This window comes from Xyrauchen texanus, chromosome 12 (genome assembly GCF_025860055.1).
Source record: "Xyrauchen texanus isolate HMW12.3.18 chromosome 12, RBS_HiC_50CHRs, whole genome shotgun sequence".
NCBI classification, from domain to species: domain Eukaryota; kingdom Metazoa; phylum Chordata; class Actinopteri; order Cypriniformes; family Catostomidae; genus Xyrauchen; species Xyrauchen texanus.
In genome coordinates, this window is record NC_068287.1 from 19,678,248 (window position 1) to 19,700,845 (window position 22,598).

A 22,598-nucleotide genomic window follows, 5' to 3' on the forward strand; every position below is an offset into this window, starting at 1 on the left:
AAAGTGTGCAACACAACAATACTAGAATACTTGGTTGTCATATCTTATATGATAATAGACTAATTTAAACAGATTTTCTGATTGTCTTTTACATTCACCATTTTGTCATTTAAAGACAATTATACTACGGCAATAGATCTACATTGAATGATGTAACTTGACACTTTTTTGATGGTTAGTTCATTGCAGCAGCTGTCATTGTAATCTCGATTATTTTTTCGATTTATTGTGCAGCCCTATGCAGTAACTACAGATTTTGTCAAAATGTACTTGACTAACTAATGATAAGGACATTTTCTTGGTGCATTTGGAAACAGGCACATAACACATTTAAACAGCAAAACAAATGGATTTGAAATCTATTGGTTAAAACTGTCAGGCAATGGAAGGTATAAGAAGTAACAATGAGCAATGTGCAAAAATAAAATGTTGAATAATAAAAACATTATTAAATGCACAATAATAAATGAAGTTGCAATATGTCCATGGTAAAGTATAGTAGGGATTGTTGGTTGTTCAAGAAATAATAGATTATGATCTGTGTGCAACGGACAGGTTTGGCTCAAAAACGCACATCACATACATTTCTAATAAGTGCATAGTCATGTATTTAACAGTGTCGTCATTTTTTTTCCCCAAATATTTTTTTATTAATGGTTGATTTTCAGGGTAATTCTTTACCTTTATGCAGGCATATTTATCCTAACATATAACGGCCTAGAAAAGAACACAATGAAGTATATAAAATGTTTTATAACGCATAAAAAAAGGAATTCATTACAGGATCCATTTTTGTCACCACATTTCAAACATCTTTGGCATTTAAAAAAAAAAGTTTTGCCATTTAAGGCCTTTGCACACCAAATGCACATTTTCAGCGCTATTTCTCGTAGCGATCAACATTTTGATGCAAAATAATGTATTCCTAATGAGCTGTTCTCACCAGGATGGGTTCTCATATCTCATATGGGTTCTCAACATATCTCATATTGGGTAACATTTTTTGTGGATTAACGGCACCTATTGTAAAGGCATGTGCTAGCGATTTGATTCCCATAATCGCATCGCCTTTAGTATGCAAAGGCCTTCATGGTGTTTTTTATTTATTTAAAAAAATGTTTGCCCCTAGTCCTGGTGGCTCGACAATAACAATTTTGAAAACTTATTTCTCTTAAATTAGTCACTGGTGTTGTTAAGTTTTTGCCTTTGTTTTGCACCTAAACCAGAGTTGTTTGTGATTATTTTTGTGATCTCACTCTCTTTCAGAAACAACTGGGAAGAGATTGGGTCCTCCCCCCGAGCCCATCCCTGCCAAGCGTCCTCGTGTTGCACCGCAGGCCCCGAATGCAGTTCCTCAGGCAGTCCGAGCGCCACTGCACATCCCCCAGGTCATACTGCCTGGAGCACAGCATCTTTTTCTTCAGCCCATTCCAGCCCCATATGTGCCTCCATTGCCCAACCTCCCCCCAGTAAACTACAACCCACTTAACGTGAACTTTGACTTCAACATGCCTATGCACTATGGACCGGCACATCGCTTCAGACCTATCTGAGGACACCATGGTAAAATTATTCTGTCTTAAACTGTTAGCTCTTGCTGTTTTTTGTTTTATGGGAACCAAATGTTTTTCTGGAGTGCTTATGAATGCAGCAAGGTACCTGTTGGACTTGCTTCATCAGTTGACAGTATGTTTTGAATGAAGTGCATATTGATCAATACAAACTTCTGTTAGTTTTCAGTCGAATAAACCCCAAAAAAATTGTTTTTACAAAATTAGTAAATTATGGGTTATAAAAATATTTTAGCTGGTATTTCCATTGAGATCCTCATGAGGTATACTATGAAACTGGCACTTAACATAATTCACAGTTATTTGAGAACTTCTGGAAATGCAAATATCTGGCTTATCAGTTTTGTCTGGTCTTATCTGTTCACATCACAAAGGGAAGTGGTTTGAGGAAAATGTGAGCAGAGGCTGTTAGTTAAGAGAATATTCAAATTGAAATAGAAAATAGACATTTATGTGTTCTGTTGCATTCTCAGTGCAAGCCTCCCTCCACTCTCTCAAGCACATTGCACAATTTGGATCAATTTAGATATAAATAAAACTATTATAATCAACTGCTTTCCATGTACTTGTATGACCAAAAAAAAAAATCTTCATTTGTTGTTTTGGCTTCAGTTTACTCTTTAAAATCAAAAACTGTATTTTGAGTAAGGGGGGTCACACGTTGTTTGTGGCACACTGGACCATTGTTTTTCTATGAATGTAAGCGCATCACGTTGCTTAAATCTTAAATGATTCAACAAAAGTCTTAATTATAATTTAAAGAGGTCTTAAATTTGGGGGCGGAAACACAGCAATCGTGATATGACCTAATGTGATAATCAAACTTCAAAAGAATATGATTGAATTAAATGCGTGCGCTGCCTCCTTCAGAAAACGCGTGTTTCCAGATGTTGCAGAGCAGTTCACAATCATTGGGCCAAATCAGAAATTTATGACAAACTATCACAAGATCAACTGTTGATGATGACGATGATGATATAGTGTTGATGAAATATGACAATGTTTACCCTCAATGGTTTATATTGTAATACGTTGTATATTATTGTAGGGGTGCACATTTTATTTCCCTTATCTGTTTGAATGAGCAACTGGAAGCAGTGAAGCAGTTGCATTTCACAATAAGAGTCCCTGGTGTATTTCTGTGTATAAATTTCAAAGTTCCATGCTATGAATCAAATATTTGTTTTTTTTATTAATTTCTGTTTATTTTATTTTTTCTACATCTGGAATTTAATTCAATTTAGACTCTTGTAGCCTCTGTCTGGCCCTCCCATCACAGGAAGACTAAGAACATTTAATATAGGCTGCCAATTTTAAAAACTATTGGCAGATTAATTGCATTTCTTTCAACAATTTATCATATCAGCGAAATCCAATGTTGGTCAACCCCTTAATTTGTATTTATTTATATAATGGTAAGTAAGCTGATTTTAAAGTGTGGAAAACATGTATTGAGTATTTAAAACTTGCATATATCGAGAGACTATCTAGCAGACAGCCCACTTCTATTTAAATGAATGGGAGAAACTGGAACGCCCAACCAAGGAGCTCTGAGCAGTCAATGGATGTAGAAAAGAGGTACCACCTTAAAGGTAAATGAGCCAATCACCTTTTATGGCACCTTTCCACTGCACGTTACAGTTCAACTAGACTCTACTCGCTTTACTTTTCTGAACTTACTTTTCTACTGCTATTTAGTGCCGCCTCAAAGTGGGTGGGATTATAGTCTGATCGTCATAGTTGCGCCACCTCAACTGTCGTGACACCATCTTAAACGTGACACAAAATAATAAACAATAACACGACCGCTAGCTGTTAGCTACTAGCTCATTGTGCTGCATGAAGCAGTTGTTGCATGGTGATTTTACACAAGTGTAACAGTTAAATTGGACTGGTTGTTTTAGAAGCAAGCTTCCAGTAGCTGGTCAACTAAATAAAGTGAAACTTCCAAGCAGAGTATAGAGTTACCGTAACAAAACATACCATCCTCCATCAAGGATCAATGCTGTGGCACTCTCCCTCCCATTGCTCACCGGTTTAGTCCATTTGGTCGAACCACTTTTCCTTGATGGCTCTGTAGTCACTTAAGTGTTTTTTTTTTTTTTACTTTTCCCTACACTTTTGGTAGATCCAGTGGTAGCCGTGTCTCAGCTGTGCGGCCAACAGCTGAGACACTTCCTGCAAGACATTTTAATTTTGTTTGTTGCTAACGAGAGGAACATCTGCACCTTGTTTATTGACTATGGTGTGGTTTTGCGCACAGCCATTTCTTTTTACAATTTGAAAGTCGCATGAACAAATGATACTGCTATCGCTGTAGCTAACTTAAAAAGCTAACCCTTGGCTCGGCCCACGTGGTACCTCAACAGAGGTGGTACTAAAAAAAGTACCTGGTACTATCCACAGTGGAAAACCCCCAAAAAGCCAGCAGAGTTGAGTTGTACCGTGCAGTGGAAAAGACACATTTTATACATACATCTCCTGTTAAGCAACTAACTAACACGCATGCACATAAGCTGTACAAGTCGGGAAAATTGCGTGTTTAAGCGTAATATGAGATAAAGAGGCACAATTTATGATACCAATATTATCAAATTATATTGCTGATTTGAAATATGTTCTTTGTTCGTAATCTATTCAAGTAGATAGGAGCTTTCCATGACTGGAAATAACCACCCGATAGCATTCCAAAGATGGCCAAAAGTGGACTTGCAAAAAAGACTTTGTTTTACTGATAAGCAATGTTAAGGCCATGTTAAATGTGTGTCCCTGCCTATTTAAGAGTATGTGATACATTATTTATTTTTAGATTTATGTGTTTGTTTTTGTTTGGGGATACGGAATTAATTTGATTTGTTCAGGTCTTAAAAAGTCTTAAATTTGATTTTAAGAACTCTGCAGCAACCCTGTTTTAGATATCCTATCAAATAGCCTGTTTGGTTAACAATCCTAGTCAGGCTAGCTGTGTTAGCTAATTAGATATTTGCCATTTAAAGGGATAGTTTGCCAAAAAATGAAAATTCTGTCATCATTTTCTCATCTTCATGCCATCCCAGATGTGTATGACTTTCATCTGCTGAACACAAGATTTTGTCACAAGAATAACATCTTTTGAAAGATTTTTAGAAGAATATCTCAACTCTGAATCTGAAGTTCCAAAATCGCATAAAGGCAGCTTAAAGTAATCCATACAACTCCAGTGGTTCAACCCATGTCTTCAGAAGTGATCTGATGGGTGAGGGTAAGAAACAGATCAGTATTTAAGTCAATTTTTGCTAGAAATTATTCTCCCTGCAGAGTAGGGGGCGTATGCATGAAGAATGTGAACCACCAAAACAAAAGAAAAATGTGAAAGTGAAGGTTGACTGAACAGGGAGGATAACACGCAAAAGCAGTAGAGGGCTTCTAAATGAGAAATGAATCTGTCTTGAAGGAAGAAAATTCTGAGGAATGGTGTTTGTGCACTTGCTTTTATAGCAGTCAGCTTCACACCTAAAAGGGCGGGGCTCAAACATCATAGCCAATATTGGCATTATTCTAGAGCGGTTTCAACTAGGTAGCGTGGAAAGACAACTCCCGATATGCGTTAGCACGCAATGTCAAGTGTACTGAGTCGTAAGGGAAACGTGCTTTTTGCCGGCACCAGCAGGGGCTAACGGACTAACTAGCAAATTCCTGACCCCCTGGACACAACACATCCTGACACTTCCTGTTTGGTGTGCCACCCTCCTTAGACCTATGGAATCTGTAGATCACATTTTCTGCTCTGGGGGAAAATCAGCAGAAACGATTTAAACAATGATACATTGGGTTAAGTGACTCTTATTGGTAGCTGAATGCATTATCAGATTAGCCAAAATATTTAATAAATGCACATGCAAGGGGCGGGACGTGTGCTGAACTTTTTGATGACACGTGTTCAAATTCTGTGTAACTGTTTTGTGGGTGCAGATTCCGCATGGGCCTCAGTCATCATAAAATAAATGGTTGCTTTTGTAACAAGTCTTATGTAATAGAGCTGCTCAATTTAGACTCAAATGCCAAAGAACAATTCATAGTTGACTTTGTTAAAAAGGCTTTTAGCTGTTATTATTCACCACTTTAGTCTTAATGCCTTTTGGAAGAGGATGTTTGTCATGTAACAGGCCCAGTGCTGTATTTCGTGACTGCAGTGCCTTGTAAAGCTCCTGGCCATGTCTGTGGTCCTGCAGAGAACCGTCTCCTCTTGCCCAGAGCTCCAACAAAGAGCCAGTGCCCACAAGATCTACACCTCCACCCCAGGGGTCCAGCCCCACTGCACCAGGCTTTTCTCTAGAGTTAGGTAACATGATGGTGGTTTGTTGAAGGCACAGTACTATAAACCATTGGGAGACCATCATCTGTCAATCAACAGTAAAATATCAATACCTTCAGGATAATCTGGCCATCTACTTCCTTCTCTCATCTGCTTTGCTCAATGTGATTGGCTTTGGCTTATTTGAGCACAGGTGTACCCACAACTTACACTCATGATGCTGGCAGTGTCTCAGTTTGTCACTGTAACCTCCTAATGGCCGAGCAGATGGAGGATTTGGTCACAGCATGCTCACTTTCTGCCCAGTCTAAATGGTTCTGAAACTGGATCTGTGTCCCTGAATCTTCAGCCTCATGCTCCAGACAAAACAATGGTTGGGAGATTGTGTGGTGGTCCTCCACACCCAAGACCAACATGCCTCTTCGTCATTGCACTTGACGAGGCCAGATGTAGTGAACAAAAGTGTGCAGTGTTAAAATGAACTACAGTTTTACAATTTTGAGCAAAACTCAAACTTTGCTCGGGTGTTGTGGGCTGTTGCCAGATTATTTCTATGCAGTTGCCAAATCAAGAGTCTCCCTTATGGCTACGTCCACACAAATCTATTTTCGTTTGAAAACTCTGTTTTTCAGTTTTCCAACGTCATCATCAGTGTTGGGTAGTAACAGATTACATGTAATCTGATTACTAAATACAAGTATTTGATTATATTACATTTTGAATTACAGTAATTAGTTACTTTTTATGTATTGCATGATTACATTTTCTATTATTAATCTGCCCGTGGCAATAACAAGTGTATCATTTCCTGCATATGCAAAACCTGTATATACAGTTGAAGTCAGAAGTTTACATACGCTTAGGTTGAAGTCATTAAAACAATTTTTTTTACCACTCCACAGATTTAACGGACACGATATACGTGTGGAGGCTTCAAGCCATCACCGCAGAATCCACGCATAACTTACCACACACCCCACCGAGAGCAAACCACATTATAGGGACCATGAAGGGGTTACCCCATGTTACTCTACCCTCCCAAGCAACCGGGCCAATTTGGTTGCTTAGAAGACATGGCTGAAGTCACTCAACATGCCTTGGGATTCAAACATGCAAACTGCAGGGGTGGAGAAGTTTACATACATGAAGTTAACTGTGTCTTTAAGGAAAATTCAAGAAAATGATGTCAAGCCTTTAGACAATTAGCCAATTAGCTTCTGATAGGAGGGGCACTGAATTGGTGGTGTACATTTGAATGTATTTTAAGGCCTACCTTCAAACTGCCTCTTTGCTTGACATCATGTGAAAATCTAAAGAAATCATCCAAGACCTCAGAAAAAAATAATTGTGGACCTCCACAAGTCTGGTTCATCCTTGGGAGCAATTTCCAAATGCCTGAAGGTACCACATTCATCTGTACAAACAATAGTACGCAAGTATAAACACCACGTGACCACGCATCCATCATAACGCTCGGGAAGGAGAAGCATTCTGTCTCCTAGAGATGAACGTAGTTTTGTGTGAAAAGTGCAAATCAATCCCAGAACAACAGAAAAGGACTTTGTGACGATGCTGGAGGAAACGGGTAGACAAGTATCTATATCTACAGAAAAACGAGTCCTATATTGACATAATCTGAAAGGCTGCTCAGCGAGGAAGAAGCCACTGCTCCAAAATTGCCATAAAAAGCCAGACTACAGTTTGCAGGTGCACATGGGTACAAAGATCGTACTTTTTGGAAAAAATTCCTCTGGTCAGATGAAACAAAAATTTTACTTTTTGGCCACAATGACAATCGTTATGTTTGGAGGAAAAAGGGTGAGGCTTGCAAAGCAGAAGAACACCATCCCAAATGTGAAGCATGGGGATGCTTTGCTGCTGGAGGGACTGGTGCACTTCTAAAATAGATGGCATGACGAGGAAGGAAAATTATGTGGACGTATTTTTGAAGCAACATCTTAAGACATCAGCCATGAGAGAGCCTGGGTAGCTCAGCAAGTAAAGACGCTGACTACCACCCCTGGAGTCGCGAGTGACTCCAGTCAGGCTTCCTAAGCAGCCAATTGTCCCGGTTGCTAGGGTGGGTTGAGTCACATGGGGTAACCTCCTTGTGGTCGCTTTAATGTTGAGGGGAGAAAAAAAAATACATCAGCCATGAAGTTAAAGCTCGGTAACTGAAGGGTCTTCCAAATGGACAATGGCCCCAAGCATACCAACAAAGTTGTAGCAAAATAGTTTAAGGACAACAAAGTCAAGGTATTGGAGTGCCCATCATAAAGCCCTGACCTCAATCTGATAGACAATGTGTGGGCAGAGCTGAAAAAGCATGTGTGAGCAAGGAACAAACCTGACTCAGTTACAGCAGTTCTGTCTGGAGGAATGGGCCAAAATTCCAGCAACTTCTTGTCAGAAGCTCATGGAAGACTACCCAAAATATTTGACCCCAAACAATTTAAAGGCAATGCTACCAAATACTAACAAAGTGTATGTAAACTTCTGACCCACTGGGAATATGATGAAAGGAATAAAAGCTGAAATAAATAATTCTCTCTATTATTATTCTGACATTTCACATTCTTAAAATAAAGTAGTGATCCTAACTGACTCGGAATGTTTTCTACGATTAAATGTCAGGAATTGTGAAAAACTGAGTTTAAATGTTTTTGGCTAAGGTGTATGTAAACATCTGAATTCAACTCTGGTTTAAACTGCTCTTACAATTTATTTAAAGCCTGAAATATGTGCGACAAGCCTAACCAGGTAGCACTATATACATTGAAGACAGTGTAGTCCTGTTCCCACATACAGAAAAAAAAACTACATTCAATGAGACAATGAGCAATGCAATCTTTGCCGTACAAAATACAAATCTATTGTAAAATACTCCACGTCCAATATTCAGTAGCACATTGAGGTCCTCTATATATATTCTCTGTATTTGTATAAAAATGAAAAATTTCAATTATAAAAAATATAAAATATTTTCATCATAATTCTTTGTATCATTTAGCCAAGCGTGCATGTACCGGAATTGATAATTTCCACTGAAAGCTTGCAATACAACCCACAAAAAACCACACAGGGCATTTGGTTTCAGTATCTAAATTAATGTGGTCTGTGTTTGCACCCTGCTTCAAAAATAAACATAAATGCACTTTTGTTCTTTTGCACCATGCAAATTCCCTTCACCTAATGCTACATCTTATTATTCAGTGTAGTTAATTTTTAACAGGAATGAAAAATAGTCTGTGAGAGCTGATTGAAGCTACTAGGTCACATTTCTAAGATTCACAACTCATGTTTTCTTAAGATTTTATCCATCAAGTTTTTGGGGAAGATGTTTTTCAAACCTTGTTTTCATATCTGACATCGTTTTAATTTGGTGTTACTCTAAGTACTGCACTTATGTAGCGCCGCTTTTAAACTTAGCAGTTCTACAAAGTGCTTTACACTTTCTCATTCACTCACACCAATGACAGCAGAGTTGCCATGCCATTGGGAGCAACTTTGGGTTCAGTGTCTTTTTGCCCAAGGACACTTCGGCATGTGGAGTCATGTGGGCAGGGAACCGAACCCTTGTGATTAGTGGACAACCCGCTCTACCACCTGAGCCACAGCCACCCTCAGTTTCATGGTTCATAGGTTAAGGCCACAACTTCTCATGAATAATTATGAGGAGGTTCAAATTCTCATACATCTCTCCATCTTGTCCATTCACTCATTATTGATTTCAAAGTTAGATGAAAAAATAATTATCCATTCCCTGTTCCTAATTTGCAAAGAAAATAACCATTGTCTTCTAATTACAAATACATGCATGTTATCATTGTCATTCATCTTTGGGTAATATAGTGTTCGTTTTCATGACCTTTTAAAGGAATATTCTGAGTTCAATGCAAGTTAAGCTCAATCGACAGCATTTGTGGCATAATGCTGAATACCACAAAAATTAATTTAGACTTGTCCCACTTTTTCTTTAGAAACAATATAAAAAAATCGAGGTTACAGTGAAGCACTTACAATGGAAGTGAATGGGTCCAATCAGTAAATGTTAAAATACTGACAATTTCAAAAGTATAGCCACAAGACGTAATATGAATTTTACCATGATTTAAGTGTAATAAAACTTACTAATCTTTTGTGTAAATTTATAGCCAATTTTACAACTTCTTTACCATGATGATGTAATGTCAACAAACCTTAAAAAATTTGTTAAACAACTTAGCTAAAATAATACATAATTTTTAACAGCAGAATTAATGCATGTGCTTTATAAAATTATTAGCTTCAGATTTTTGTCTTTAACCCCTCCAAAAATTGGCCCATTCACTTCCATTGTAAGTGCAACCTCTATTTTTGCTTTTTTATTTTTAAAGGATGGATGAGTCTAAATTGATTTTGGTAATCAACATTATGCCACAAATGCTGTCAATGGAGTTTAACTCTGGAGTTTAGCCCTGAATATTAAAATTATGAATTTTAAATAGCAAGTTGCTGTTTGATTTCATGTTTACTAATGTTTATAAAAAGAAGTGTTATCTTAGCGCTTAGCATTTGGTACTTATAACAATTCAAATGAATGATTTGATTTTTTAAAACATGCAGTAAGTAATCCAAAAACAAACAGATTAGATTACCTAAAAACGTAATCTAAACGATTACGCTACTGGTTACAATTTTATTTGTGTTACTTATTATCAGTACTGGATTACATTTCTGAAGTAATCTAAACAACAATGGCCATAATTTTCAAAGTATGAGGTAAAGGAAAGCATTTTAGAAACCTGTAGTGTTTGGTGGTGGGCAATGGAATAACAGCTAAATCAATGCATTTTCAAACAAAAACGTGTTAATGTGGACGTAGTCTCTATATATTCTGGTCCCCAGATATGGTGAAAAACATACATCTGATCGCTTAGAAAAGTGATAGTACATCGCTTATTAGCAAGCAACTCAATATGAAGGATCTTTAATTTCTGTAGCAAAAACGGAGCCGACACCAGTGACTTTAATACTTAAGGGTTAGGGCTTTGAAAACCCCTCGCCTTGGCAAGCATCGATAATGAAAGCAATTATCTTTGTTTTTGATCTTGTGTGCGTGTACCTGAAGATGGGTTAAAATTCCTCAACCTCACTTTAAAATCAGGTAATACAAAGATGTCATTATTAACAGATGTCTCCTACATGGTCCATGTAAAATTCCCAGAAGCCTGAATGGATCACATATCTTAAGATTTCCTTTCTTTGTGTTGTTTAATCAACCCCTGGGATTAAGGGCTCAATTCACAGTCATGAGAGTGTCCTCATCCCCCATCATGATGCCTTAGGCGGTGGTCTAACATAGCAAGGGTTTCTCACTGAGGGATTTCTTGGGGTCATTACTGGTCATGTTACAGCTGTATGCTTTCCATGTCGTATTAACTCATTATACGAGTTTTGCGAGATTGTAAAAACACAAAGACTAGATTGTTTGTTTGAATGTAGAAGAAATCTATTTTAGTACAGTAGTTACTTTTACTACTATCCCCTCCAAAATCTTGTTGCTCGCATATTCAAACACAACGCAATACTGTCTAGCTTTTGAGAAACAGTCTTCATGTTTTTTCAGCTGTTCAGGAAACTGTGTTGTCTTTGGAATTCAGCGTTAAACTATTTCTTGAAATGTGTGTCCAAGTTCCAGGGTATAATGATTTTAGCTGGTCAGTTCAACCTACATTTTTTAATGCTGTTAATTAACATATGCAAATATGTCAGTCCTTTCCCTCTGGCATGAACACAGGAGAGTTTGTTTACCATACGGCAAAGCACAATTCCTATGTCTGAAAACGCAAATGCATGCAAAGTAAAAAAAAAAAAACATTGTATGCACCATTAAAGAAATGTCTTCACATTGCGAAAACATTGGCCTTTTCATTTAACAGAACGTTTTTTACACATCTGGGCAAGTGCTGCCTTTGTGCTGCACATTTATTGAAATAATCAAATGCTGGTCAAAGAAGGATGAATCTGAATTTATATTCTAACATCTCCCCTGACCTCAACCGCTGCTTCAAGCTGATGAAAATATTCTGCCGCCCACCTGAAACACTGCTACAGTTCTAGACCTTTCACCAGCCCCCATAATAGTCATGGTCTTAGTTGCCATGGAAACATTGGTCCACATCCAGGGTGGAGATAATTTAACCCATTCCATATCTTTTCTTAGTTCCTTTGAAGCCTGAATGGAAGTGTGCAACGTTGTGTTCAGTGTTCACATTCAGGCCTAATTTCTAATCCAATTACAAATAACCCTCATGTAGTCTAGATCAGTAGTTCTCAACAGGTTTTGCTTAAGCACATTGCGCATCAAGTGGCGACCCAACACAAATTCAAAGTTGAAGCATGCAAATTTAAATGAAACAGAAATGTATTAATATTCCCCTTATATGCAAAATGAACATGACATAGGCTTGATAGAATAATAAAAAAAAAAAATTGGCAAATGTTTCTTGAATTTTGATGGTTTCATGTGCCTGGCAGCCAATGATTTATCACTTAAGACACTTGTCAGCACAAGCCATGTTTCTCCATGTTGCAAGATAACTTGTATTTAATTTAGTTATTTTACCTTAGTTTTGCTAATGTTTTTTGAAGATGAGGGTATGTCAATCAACCTAGCTAGCCTCTACCATGTGATACTAATTTGTGCTATAATAACATGTACACTCACCAAGTCCTTTATTAGAAACACTGTGGTCCTTATAAAGCTCCTGACGTGGTCTTCTGCTGTTGTAGCCCATCCGTCTCAAAGCTTCATGTGTTGTGCATTCTGTATATATAATATGTACGATAGATAGATAGATAATGTATCTGGGATGTCACTAACAGTTCACCTAAATAGTTCAGTGACCAATTAATTTTTAAAAGTACAAATGCTCCATGTCCCTCAGTTTAAAAGAGGTCTTGAAAACTGTATGTATTATAAAAGATAATTAAATTAGAAAAATGCTATTTGAATAAATTTTATATGAATTAATGCATGATGTCATAACACAAGACTGTGCCGTCATAGCTTGACCTTTTACATTTCTGAACATTAGAATCTAGATATTAAAGACATATTCACAGACAGATTTTCATATTCCAACTGTATTTATTTTCAGATTTCATTTGTACCCATGGCACATGAGGAAAAAGAACCATAATATCAAAACAACATATATACAAAAAAAAAAAAAAAAGCATTTTAAAAGTTTTACAAATTATTGATGTGGAATGTCATTTTTTTTCTTATAATAGCCCTCTAATTATGCACAGTCATTAACATTACCATAGAAAGTAGAGTGTGAATAAAATGACAGATGATATTCAGACTGCAGGATGCACCATTCATAAAGAACAGACATGTTCGAAGTGGCACTGTTAGTTTGATGCACACCTGAAATCAAATAAAGCACTAGTTTAAGGTTTAAAGCTTAATCAGTCAACCAATGCATGATTTCTCAAAACATACAGAGCAGTCACATTTTGGCAAGCCAAACTTATGGCTTCCTGTCCAGTTATGTTAAATGATTAATTCAGGAAATACAATAAAGTTGTGAAATTGTTTTAATTTTGGCTTTTCATTTATATTCAGTTATTACTATTGGCTAATGCACAGTGATGTGTAGAATGAAACAAGTTTGATGATAATGTCTGTGCCTAATCAAACAAACAAAAAAATGCAGTAATATTTCCAGTGAAAACTTTTACCATTTTCCAGCTTAGACCATTACATGGGTCCAGTCAACAAGGACCCCTCATTCCTTCAGGATCAAAAGGAAAAGTGGTTAAATTTACCATAAATATTGTGTTGAACCTGCAACAACATACCTCATTCTCGGTATCTTTACACCTGGCTACACGGCACACAATATAACGATGACAACTTTCAGTTGCAGAAAACCATTTCCATTTTAATATCTATTTTTCCCCCCCATTTACAATTCCATGAGTTGTAACCCTAATTTTGAAATGAAGGACTGTACTGTACCAATCCAGTTCTTGTTGCTCCCCCTCTTTACGAGCATTAAAATTAATTCTAATGGCACAAATGGAGGCATTACATACTGTGTTACACATCAGAGCACTGCCATACTTCAAATACAAAAACAGAAAAACAGTGTAGCTCTTGTGACCGTTTCAGTGGTCCCAGAGCATCCTTCATAATTCAAAAAATATCAACATTCATATATTTACCTGCAAATATTGCCATTGGACATTTATGACTGGCAATAAGTGAGCAGGGGGAGGCATTACATCATTAATAGCAAACAGACACAAGGTTTTCTTTGACATATTTTGCTATGTGTTAATATTAACAGGACTGTGCAGAGAAAAGGGAGGATTATCACGGTACAATCCGGTACATCAAACTCCTACTTTGACAACAATCCTGTGGCTCTATGTGTGGTGTCAAGCAGATGGCGGGTCATTCTTTGAGAATGGACTCATTTGAATGCCAGGCAAATACTTTGACAGATTAGGAGATGGCATGAGACATACTTTAACCACACTACACAAATTTGGATGCCAGTTAAGTCCCAGAAGTCCCAGTTTTGGCCACTCATCATCAGCAATGAAAATTGCACACACTGCAGTCAAGTCATGGAACCCAAACACAAAATTAATTAGACAGAATGGAGTATATGTGACTAGAAGTAAAAACCCTCCACCATTGAGTTCCTCTCTGCCATGTGCTCACTCTTATTCAAAACTCAAAAACATAACAGAAAGGAAAAGGAAATTGCAAAGAAAAAAGCAACAGTGGTTACTCAAGTGCTTTTAGTACTCCCACACAGTGGAGCTGTCCAGCTCGTCTGCGTTTGCCTTCAGAACACCTGCGTGATCTCCCTTTAGATACTTCCCTTCACTCGACTTGATAGCCACTTTGTTGTAGTCGCAGAATTCGAGGAAAAAGTCCACAGGGGTGTCGCTACTGCTGAGCACAATCGATTCACCATCCACCATCCAGTATTTCCCTGTGGAGTCTGAAAAGATATTGAAGTTTCGAAAGGGCAACTTAAACTCTATAAAGCTGTGCATTTCATATTTGAGGCATGATTATCTAAATCTTCTACATTATCAACATGATCAATACTTTGCATGCAAAAATGTAAATTTCATAGAATGAAATGTTGAAATGCGTGTATCAAGAACGATACAACAGGCTTTTGCACAGAATATCTCTCAATCATCATTACTTTAAATTCATTCCCACTATGATAGAAGTTTTACCATGCAGCTAAATGACTAAATATAAATGTACTATAACCTCCTGAGACCCTGCAACAAAAAGGTTTTACAATTGTACTTTTTTAAATATCATTAGTGTTTGGTGCAAAAACATTTTTAAGAAAAAACATCTGTCTAAAAACAAATGAACAGCTAGATCTCAGGAAAATAATGACTTTTTAAAGCCCAAGTATCAAATATGATATCACAACCCCACCCAAAATAAAAATATTTATCTTTTTAAATTTGAAAAAAAAAAAAAAAACTAATACAAAACATTTTTCTGACTAATATTTAATGTCAGGCTTTATAGGGTTAAACACCTCATAAAATAGCTTGACAAGCAGTTTTTTTTCCCCTGTGTTGATGCATTTCCTAGTGAATATGGAATTTGAGAAGGACATGCTTTTAATAGCCAATAGTCTTTAGTTACGTCACAGCCATAAATCATGATTTGCTACTTGCAAGTCAGAAGCATGTGGTATAGAGGTGTGTTCGACTTGAACTGCATCTCGATTTACTGATTTGCGAGATTTGCCAGTTGCAGTCGGGGGAGGGGGTTCAAAAAACACTGGCCACTTTTGCGCTTCCTGCCGTGTGCTGGACCTACACCAGTCACAGAAGATTGTGCTATGTTTGCAGATGAAGTGCAATTCAGATGGACAGAATTTTACATAAAATAAATCAGAAACATTGTTCATTTGAAAAGGTAATTTGCTTGTTTATATAGCGCCTGCTGTGTATAGAAGTCCAATAAAAGACTGGATTTAAAACATGACAATACTATGATAAACATAATATAAGATGATATAAACATGATGTACGGTTATAAAAAGAACAGATGTAAGAATAAACACCTTGGTAATGGCATACTACCGTATTACTCTTATTTCTGCCATAGATTGATACAGCAGTAGCAATAGTATGTGTAGTATGCAATTCCGAACACAGTCCATTTAACGCGTGTAACCGTTGTCAGGTTGTGATTCTGGCCAATCGCAAATAAGCGCTGTCATTATTCAGAACTCATGCCGCTGCTTTGGAGAAACTGTGGCTGTTTCCAAACCAGGCCGTTCCTTAACTATCCAATGAAACTGGGGAATCTCTATGTCGTAGGAAAATCATGTGAAGCGTAATTGGGAAACGCATCTAGTGCGCATCTGATTGGACAAAAACCTGTAGTGTTAAGTGGTAAATTTTCTCAGAAGAATTTACATTTTAAAAAAAAAATGATCTGTAAAAGGGAACTTTTGTCAACATTTAGGAGTAGAATAGCATTTAGAAAAGCTAACACACATGGACTAAAATTTCATAGGGTCTCTAGGTTTAAGACATGAGAATTAAAAGCTCTACACAGCCTAGTGCAACAAACCTTGAAGGCTGTAGGCTCCATCTCGAAACTCCAGCCCAAAGACATCATATGAGGAGCGGTTGGAGTCCAGAGTGCCAGTCACCTTCCTGCAGCCAATGAATCCATGTTCTCCTCTCAGCACAATGAGAGGCCTGTTGATGAGTTTCATCAGGAACTCCTCTGTCTCACCTGCAAAACAATTACAGGAATTCCTTAGACATAAATAACCGGATACCATCAGATCAATTCAGACAGATTCCAGTACAGACAAAGTCTCTAAATTGCTAAACAAAAGGTTGAAACAAATAAGTAGTGTACAAAACCACACCCTACCTGCCAAGTCAATGGTGGCAGCGAGCTGTCCATTCTTTTTGGCGGCCACATATTTCCCATTGCTGGCACGTAGAGTAATCTTCTTCCCACGCCATTCAATGTCAAAGTAGCAGTTAGCAGATCTGGGTAAAGAGATAATCCATAAAGTCATGAAATCCTCAATATATACACTGGAGGCCAAAAGTTTGGAATAATGTACGGATTTTGCTCTTATGGAAAGAAATTTGAACACCAAAGTGGTGATGATAGTACTGTTTTTTTTTACATCAGTTATGTCCCGACTATACTTTGTGATCAGTTGAATACCACTTTGGTGAATTAAAGTACCAATTTCCTTCCAAAACAGCTAAATCTGTACATTATTCCCAAAAGTTGGCCACCAGTGTATACAAGAGACAGACAAACACCTCACAAAATTCAGTATATAAATTCAAATGTAATGAACCAAACCAAAACAGAAAAAGTTACTGAATTCGATTTTAACCTGATCATAAAATCGGTTGGGGTTTTGGGTTTCTGTTAAGCAAAGTTTATCACTGGAATAAGATTCTAAAAATTTTATTTATATAATGCCACATCAGCCCCAAAGGCTATTTTCAAAGCAAGAATAAGATAAAATTAATCAATAAATAAAACATGCAATAAAAGCAATGAAAAATTGATTCTTCATAAAAATGTTTTTAACTCTGTTCAAATGTACTGATAAAAAGTCTAATATTCTTCTTGATGTCCAGAAGAATACTGGTTGTAGATATGCTTATTTGAGCTGCGGTTTCACACATATAGGATACAAGACACCTTTGAATACCTAGCCTTTAGTTCCTCTTTAGTTAAAAAAAACAAAAAACATATTTAGACACACAGGATATTATTTTAAAGAGTTTGGGGACCACAAAACCAGTTTCAACCAGACATTTCAATGCAAATCATTAAAATCTGCCTAGTGAAGGCAAAGTGTAGTAGGCCCATCAGTACACAGAAAATATTCTATTAACTGAAAAATATTAATCCAAGGCATTAAAAAAAAACTCATATTACTCTGTCATCACTGGCATTAAACTCACTTGGTAGATGCAGTGCACTGGAGGCCACCATTAGCTGTGAGAGTCCAGTATTTCCCAGTGCAGGTCCTGAAGGCACACTTCTTTGTGTCCTTACTGATTTCCATCTGGAAAGTCTCCTGGTCGCTCTCTTCATCTTGGTTGGCAGAGAGGTCCATGCCTGGCAAACAGAAAAGCAGGATTCTGTAAACCCTATTATCAAAATCACCACATCCCTGCCTTTGATCAATACAAGCCTGCAATGAGTCTTTGATCTGGATCAGCCACGCTAAATGGGAGGCGAGTGTGTTTAACAGCAGTTGAGGGATGGTGATCTTCAAGATTAGTGGTGGTCTCCCTTTCAGACTTGACTGGTTGTGCAAAGAGCAGACCAGGTCTACAGAACCCCAGTCCTGTACTGAAGGAAATCTAATTAAACTCCATTGTATGCATTTAAACAAGCAATCCTAAGATAAATCATTAATAGCCACAAAAACAAAATAAAGTACAAATTTAAGAGCAAATTGTAATTTGATGTCTTGTTTTAGGAAACATTTGCGCTACATTAAGACAAATGTATTAGAACTTCATAGATCAAGTTACGGTTTACAAATGACCTAAAGTTGGTGACACTTCCAGGTTCTTTTGGCAGCTGAGAAAAGAACTGTGTTCAGTGGGCGCTTCGCTAAAATGGAGCTGAAAATGCAATAAAAAAAAAAGTGTGTTTGTGTGGTTAAAAACACCCTGTTTCTCTACTGATTATTGGAGATTTGGGGTTCTTTAAATGTTTTCTTTGATCTTTAGATAAGGATTTGACCATCTATAATATTTCACAGATTACTGTCATTATTGCGTCGTCTTTATTACACCCAATTGATTAGGCCGAGTATCGACAGACTCCTAATGATACAATATTTATTGTAATACACGTCCCGATTCAATAAATTGCAATACATTGTGATATTATAATTTGAATCTATATTATCATTTATTGTTTGTGAACCAGTAATTTAAGCATGTCTGATTGAGGTTTTCATTTTTAAAATGGCACATTTCTCAGACTTTAGATGTTGTTAAATGTGTATTCATCAACCAGTTACATCTCCGACTTAATCATACAGGGATACGTTTTAACTTGTTTTGCAAGAATCTACATAATTTCTACACTGTAAAGTTTGGAAGATCAAGAATCTTACAGAAACATTGTCGGTTTATTTTTCAAATCTACATGGTCAGACAAGCGACACGTCACCAACATTTTTAAATCTGCGATTCACCGTGATTGCTTTCATGGTCCCGTTTCTCAAGCTCCCAACACATCCAAATAAAAATTGTGTATTAGCACGCTGTGGTTTGGCCTCTGGAAGGCGGATTGAGTTTCCCTAGAAATATGTGAGCCGGAATGAGCTATGAAAATAAATGGCCAAGATGAGAAACACATGGCTGCAAATGGAAGATCTGCATGGAGTATGACGAAGACACTCAGAGACAAGCTCTAAATCAATCTTGGGCAAGACAGGAGGGAAAAAAAAAATCCCTTCCACCATTCTAAGGAGGTGTGTATCCTCATCTGGCATTTAAATGGTTTGGGAGGATCTTTTAAGACACCAGCAGATACACCCCAACCCCCATCATTCCACATCTAACTGTGAATGTTTGATGCATCCACAATGACAAGTGGTGCTTTGAAGGAGGTCTGCGATTCCCCAGTAAAAAAGCCTTTAACATTGGTAGCAAAATATTGCACAGGCAGACATTTCAATCGCTTTGGATTTCTTTCACACTTGACAAACACAAGTGAGCTCATCGGCCAACCAGGGTCAAACAGCTGCCATAATACAGTCTGGAAAACAATACTGCAAGACAAATAATGCAAGAGGAGCAGGAAAACATTGTGGAATTTATGGAATGACAGACATCTGATGTCCTTGCCATAAAGGAAGAGCAGACCAGCAAGTCTGGGAAACTCCTAATACTTTAAGACTGATGAAATTAAGTGAGACGATGCCAGCAGCACATTTGCCATGAGTAGGCAGTGTTTTTTGTGTTTGCTAAAGTGGCTTAACTTGTGCATAGCATGGCCCCATTGTTCTGGTGCTGGGCTGCCTAAAGGCCCTTCACAGCTGGGCTGCATGCGAGCAGGGGCCCAGAGAATGCCATCTTTGTTCTCCTTCCACCTCAGCACATGCGCATTCACAAACCAAGCAATTTTCGGAGGAACAGCACAAAAGAACTTGCACACATTCCTGTAAGGAATGAGGTAGTTGCAAGAAATATCTGTGCCAGAAAGCAAATATTTTAACCAGGGCAAAAGATTTTCATCCAAAACATATAAATAGAAAGCGAGGCCATTGCTGAGGGTTTCTGTATAGTAAGATAAAACAAACATGATTTGAATCAGATTCATGTGAACAAATGGCCTCCCCTCTGAGGAGATGAAGCTTTGCTCTACCACAAAGCTAAATAGCGGTGTTTAAAATCATAAACATTAAAGAACCAAAGTCTCAGTGAGAGACAAAGGCAGTACACAAGCAAATCTCCTCTTCCAGCATGACCTGTAGATACCACGTTTCTCTTGGCACAGGCCTAACACCCTACCACTATCAATGCTGGTAAACCAGAGTTGGGAAAGGGACAATGAAATTGCCAACAAATCACAGACATCCTCTCTAAATTGCTTAATTCATGCCTATCAATTTAATACGGTCCAATCAGGAGTTTTTAAAACATAGCCGAACATCTCATTACATTTCCAGCAGTCATGAAAGATGGGAGCAGCAAAGTACAACATATACCCAATTCTGCATGAAGTGCTTCATAATTTGACCCATTATTTCAGTCTGTCTCAGGTCAATTGCTGTGGGTGTTTTCCGTAATGATTGCTTTCATTCTAAACTTAATTACAGTACACTGGCCTCTCAAATACAGCCGTTATGGAATTTTCAGATCAAAAGGTTGTACAAAAATACACACAGGCATGAGGATTGATTACATTTTCAGCAAACAGATTTTTTTTGTGTGACAACAGCCAGTGTACTGTAACCCATAGGGAGTCATTAGACTGCAGAAATGGAAATGATTGTAACTATACAAAGTAAAGGGGCACATGATTTCAGCTCAACAAAGCAAGCAGGCATCAGCCTAACATTTCCTTTTCCTCCATTTGCACTGATCCACCCCTGGGCTCTGCCCAGATCCAGACAGAGACCACAAAGCAGGGAAAAGAGAAGGATATCTATAATTTATAATGAGCACTAGATAATTATGCAGGATATATAGGAACCCAACCCTAACTGATGATTACCCTGAATGTATATCAGTGTATAAGCCAGTGTTTTTGCATTGCCTTTGCATAGCACATAACCTTAAAAATGTTAATATTTTCATGCACCACATGAAAGGACTATGCAATGACAGCGCAAACAGAAACTGATAATAAATCGCAGCATTTACCTTGCCTGGTGGACACATTCTTGTCGTTGCCAGCGGTGAGCACCACTTGAGGGTGGCTCTGCTCCAGAACAAAAAGCTCATCCTTCCCCACCTTGGAGCTCTTGCCATACTTCATGGTTCCACTGGGACCAGAGGGAGCCAGGTACTTCCCAGTGCAGTCTCTGAACACGACCTTTCCAGACCTGAATTCCAGAGTATATCCAGTGGTCTTGTCAGGCTTTTGGGAGAGGCTTCCATCATTCTTCAGGAAGCGGTTGTCGGAGGTCTGTAGGTGGTACCTCTGGTCTTGGAAGACCAAGGTGATGAGAGAATCAACGCCCCATGGGACATCCCCGTCAATGGCGATCTCGTTCTGCTCTGGGCTCAGGTGTGCGTATCTTTTCCTGGTGACGCTGAAGATGTTCACCTGGGGGTGCATGGCGATGTGCACGCTCCATTTCTCTGCGATGGAGACGGTCTGGGCGAAGCATGTGATTCGGTCTTCGGTGCCACCGAGGTAGCGTTTGTGAGGCTCAGATTGCAGAGACCAGCGCCCATCATCATCGGCAGTGATTGCGAAACAGCAATCCTCGGTTGGTGTCTCGCTGTCACCCGTGACGTTCCCGTCTTTGTCAGCGGCGATGTACCTTCCTAGATGGCTCTTCAGGTAGAACATGTTCGAGTCATCACCGTTCTGCTCCAAGGTCCAGATCTGTTTCTTCTTCATGCTGGTTGCTGATGCATTGATCTTGAAGCCAAACGTTTCAGCTGTGAGGTATTTGTTCCCACAGTTGATCAAGCCGAATTGGATCTTGAGCATGTCGCTGGTTCCGTTTGCAGTCATGGTGCGCGCTCGGGAAGACGCCTTGGCCTTGCAGGAACTTGGAGAGGAATGCGTTCTGCTGATGCACTAGGGATGATGTTGATGGGTCTCTTTGTTTGGATGAGCGTGCGCGCGCCTTTCTCTCTCTGCAGCCTCTCAGCAAGAGCGCACAGCCACAGCTGCGGATTTTATACAGATGAGTGATGTCACGCGCGCCGTCCCGCCTCCTTCAGCACACTCGCACAACTCAAAATGATTTGGGTACACAAAATTGAATAGGATGATAACTGTTTACGCATTTCCAGCGAATACTTTTCAGAAAAGTTGGATTGCGTGAGCGCATTTGAGAAAGTCCAACTCTCGCACGCACGTCAGAGTTTTGTAGCACATTCAAGTACAGAACTCCTCACACCAGCAATAAGAAAAACGCTTTCATAAATGAAAATGTTTCATTGTAAATCACTTTTACATAATGGTAACGCTCCGTGGCGAGTCTTTTTGT

At 38.3% G+C, this 22,598-nt stretch overlaps 2 protein-coding genes across 3 annotated transcripts in view; one reads left to right on the forward strand and one right to left on the reverse strand.

The window, feature by feature from the left end:
• Positions 1-8,620, forward strand: part of LOC127652697 (E3 ubiquitin-protein ligase RNF216-like) — a 57,938-nt gene extending 49,318 nt beyond the window's left edge. Inside the window, exons 17-18 of one of the 2 annotated variants that reach the window (XM_052139008.1) lie at positions 1,267-1,563; positions 6,768-8,620. In XM_052139008.1, the coding sequence (XP_051994968.1) occupies positions 1,267-1,553 (287 nt within the window). In that variant the 3' untranslated portion in view covers positions 1,554-1,563; positions 6,768-8,620. Of the gene's footprint in view, positions 1-1,266; positions 2,731-6,767 lie in introns of those variants that run through there. The other variant, XM_052139007.1, reaches the window with a different exon arrangement.
• A 4,370-nt stretch (positions 8,621-12,990) lies between these two features.
• Positions 12,991-22,270, reverse strand: LOC127652699 (fascin-like). Its single transcript, XM_052139011.1, has 5 exons — positions 21,295-22,270; positions 17,866-18,022; positions 16,802-16,923; positions 16,490-16,657; positions 12,991-14,873 (listed from the first exon to the last, which is right to left on the reverse strand). The coding sequence occupies exons 1-5, from the start codon at positions 22,115-22,117 to the stop codon at positions 14,668-14,670; spliced, it is 1,476 nt and encodes a 491-aa protein (XP_051994971.1). The 5' UTR covers positions 22,118-22,270; the 3' UTR covers positions 12,991-14,667.
• Positions 22,271-22,598: the final 328 nt, after the last annotated feature.

Bases quoted from the DNA above. Each gene is read 5' to 3' on its own strand.
- LOC127652699 (XM_052139011.1), bottom strand. From the start codon at position 22,117: ATGACTGCAAACGGAACCAGCGACATGCTCAAGATCCAATTCGGCTTG. The intron at 18,023-21,294 runs GTAAATGCTGCG...TCTGTTTGCCAG, and splicing joins GAATGTGTCCACCAGGCAAG to GCATGGACCTCTCTGCCAAC. The intron at 16,924-17,865 runs GTGAGTTTAATG...CTCTTTACCCAG, and splicing joins CAGTGCACTGCATCTACCAA to ATCTGCTAACTGCTACTTTG.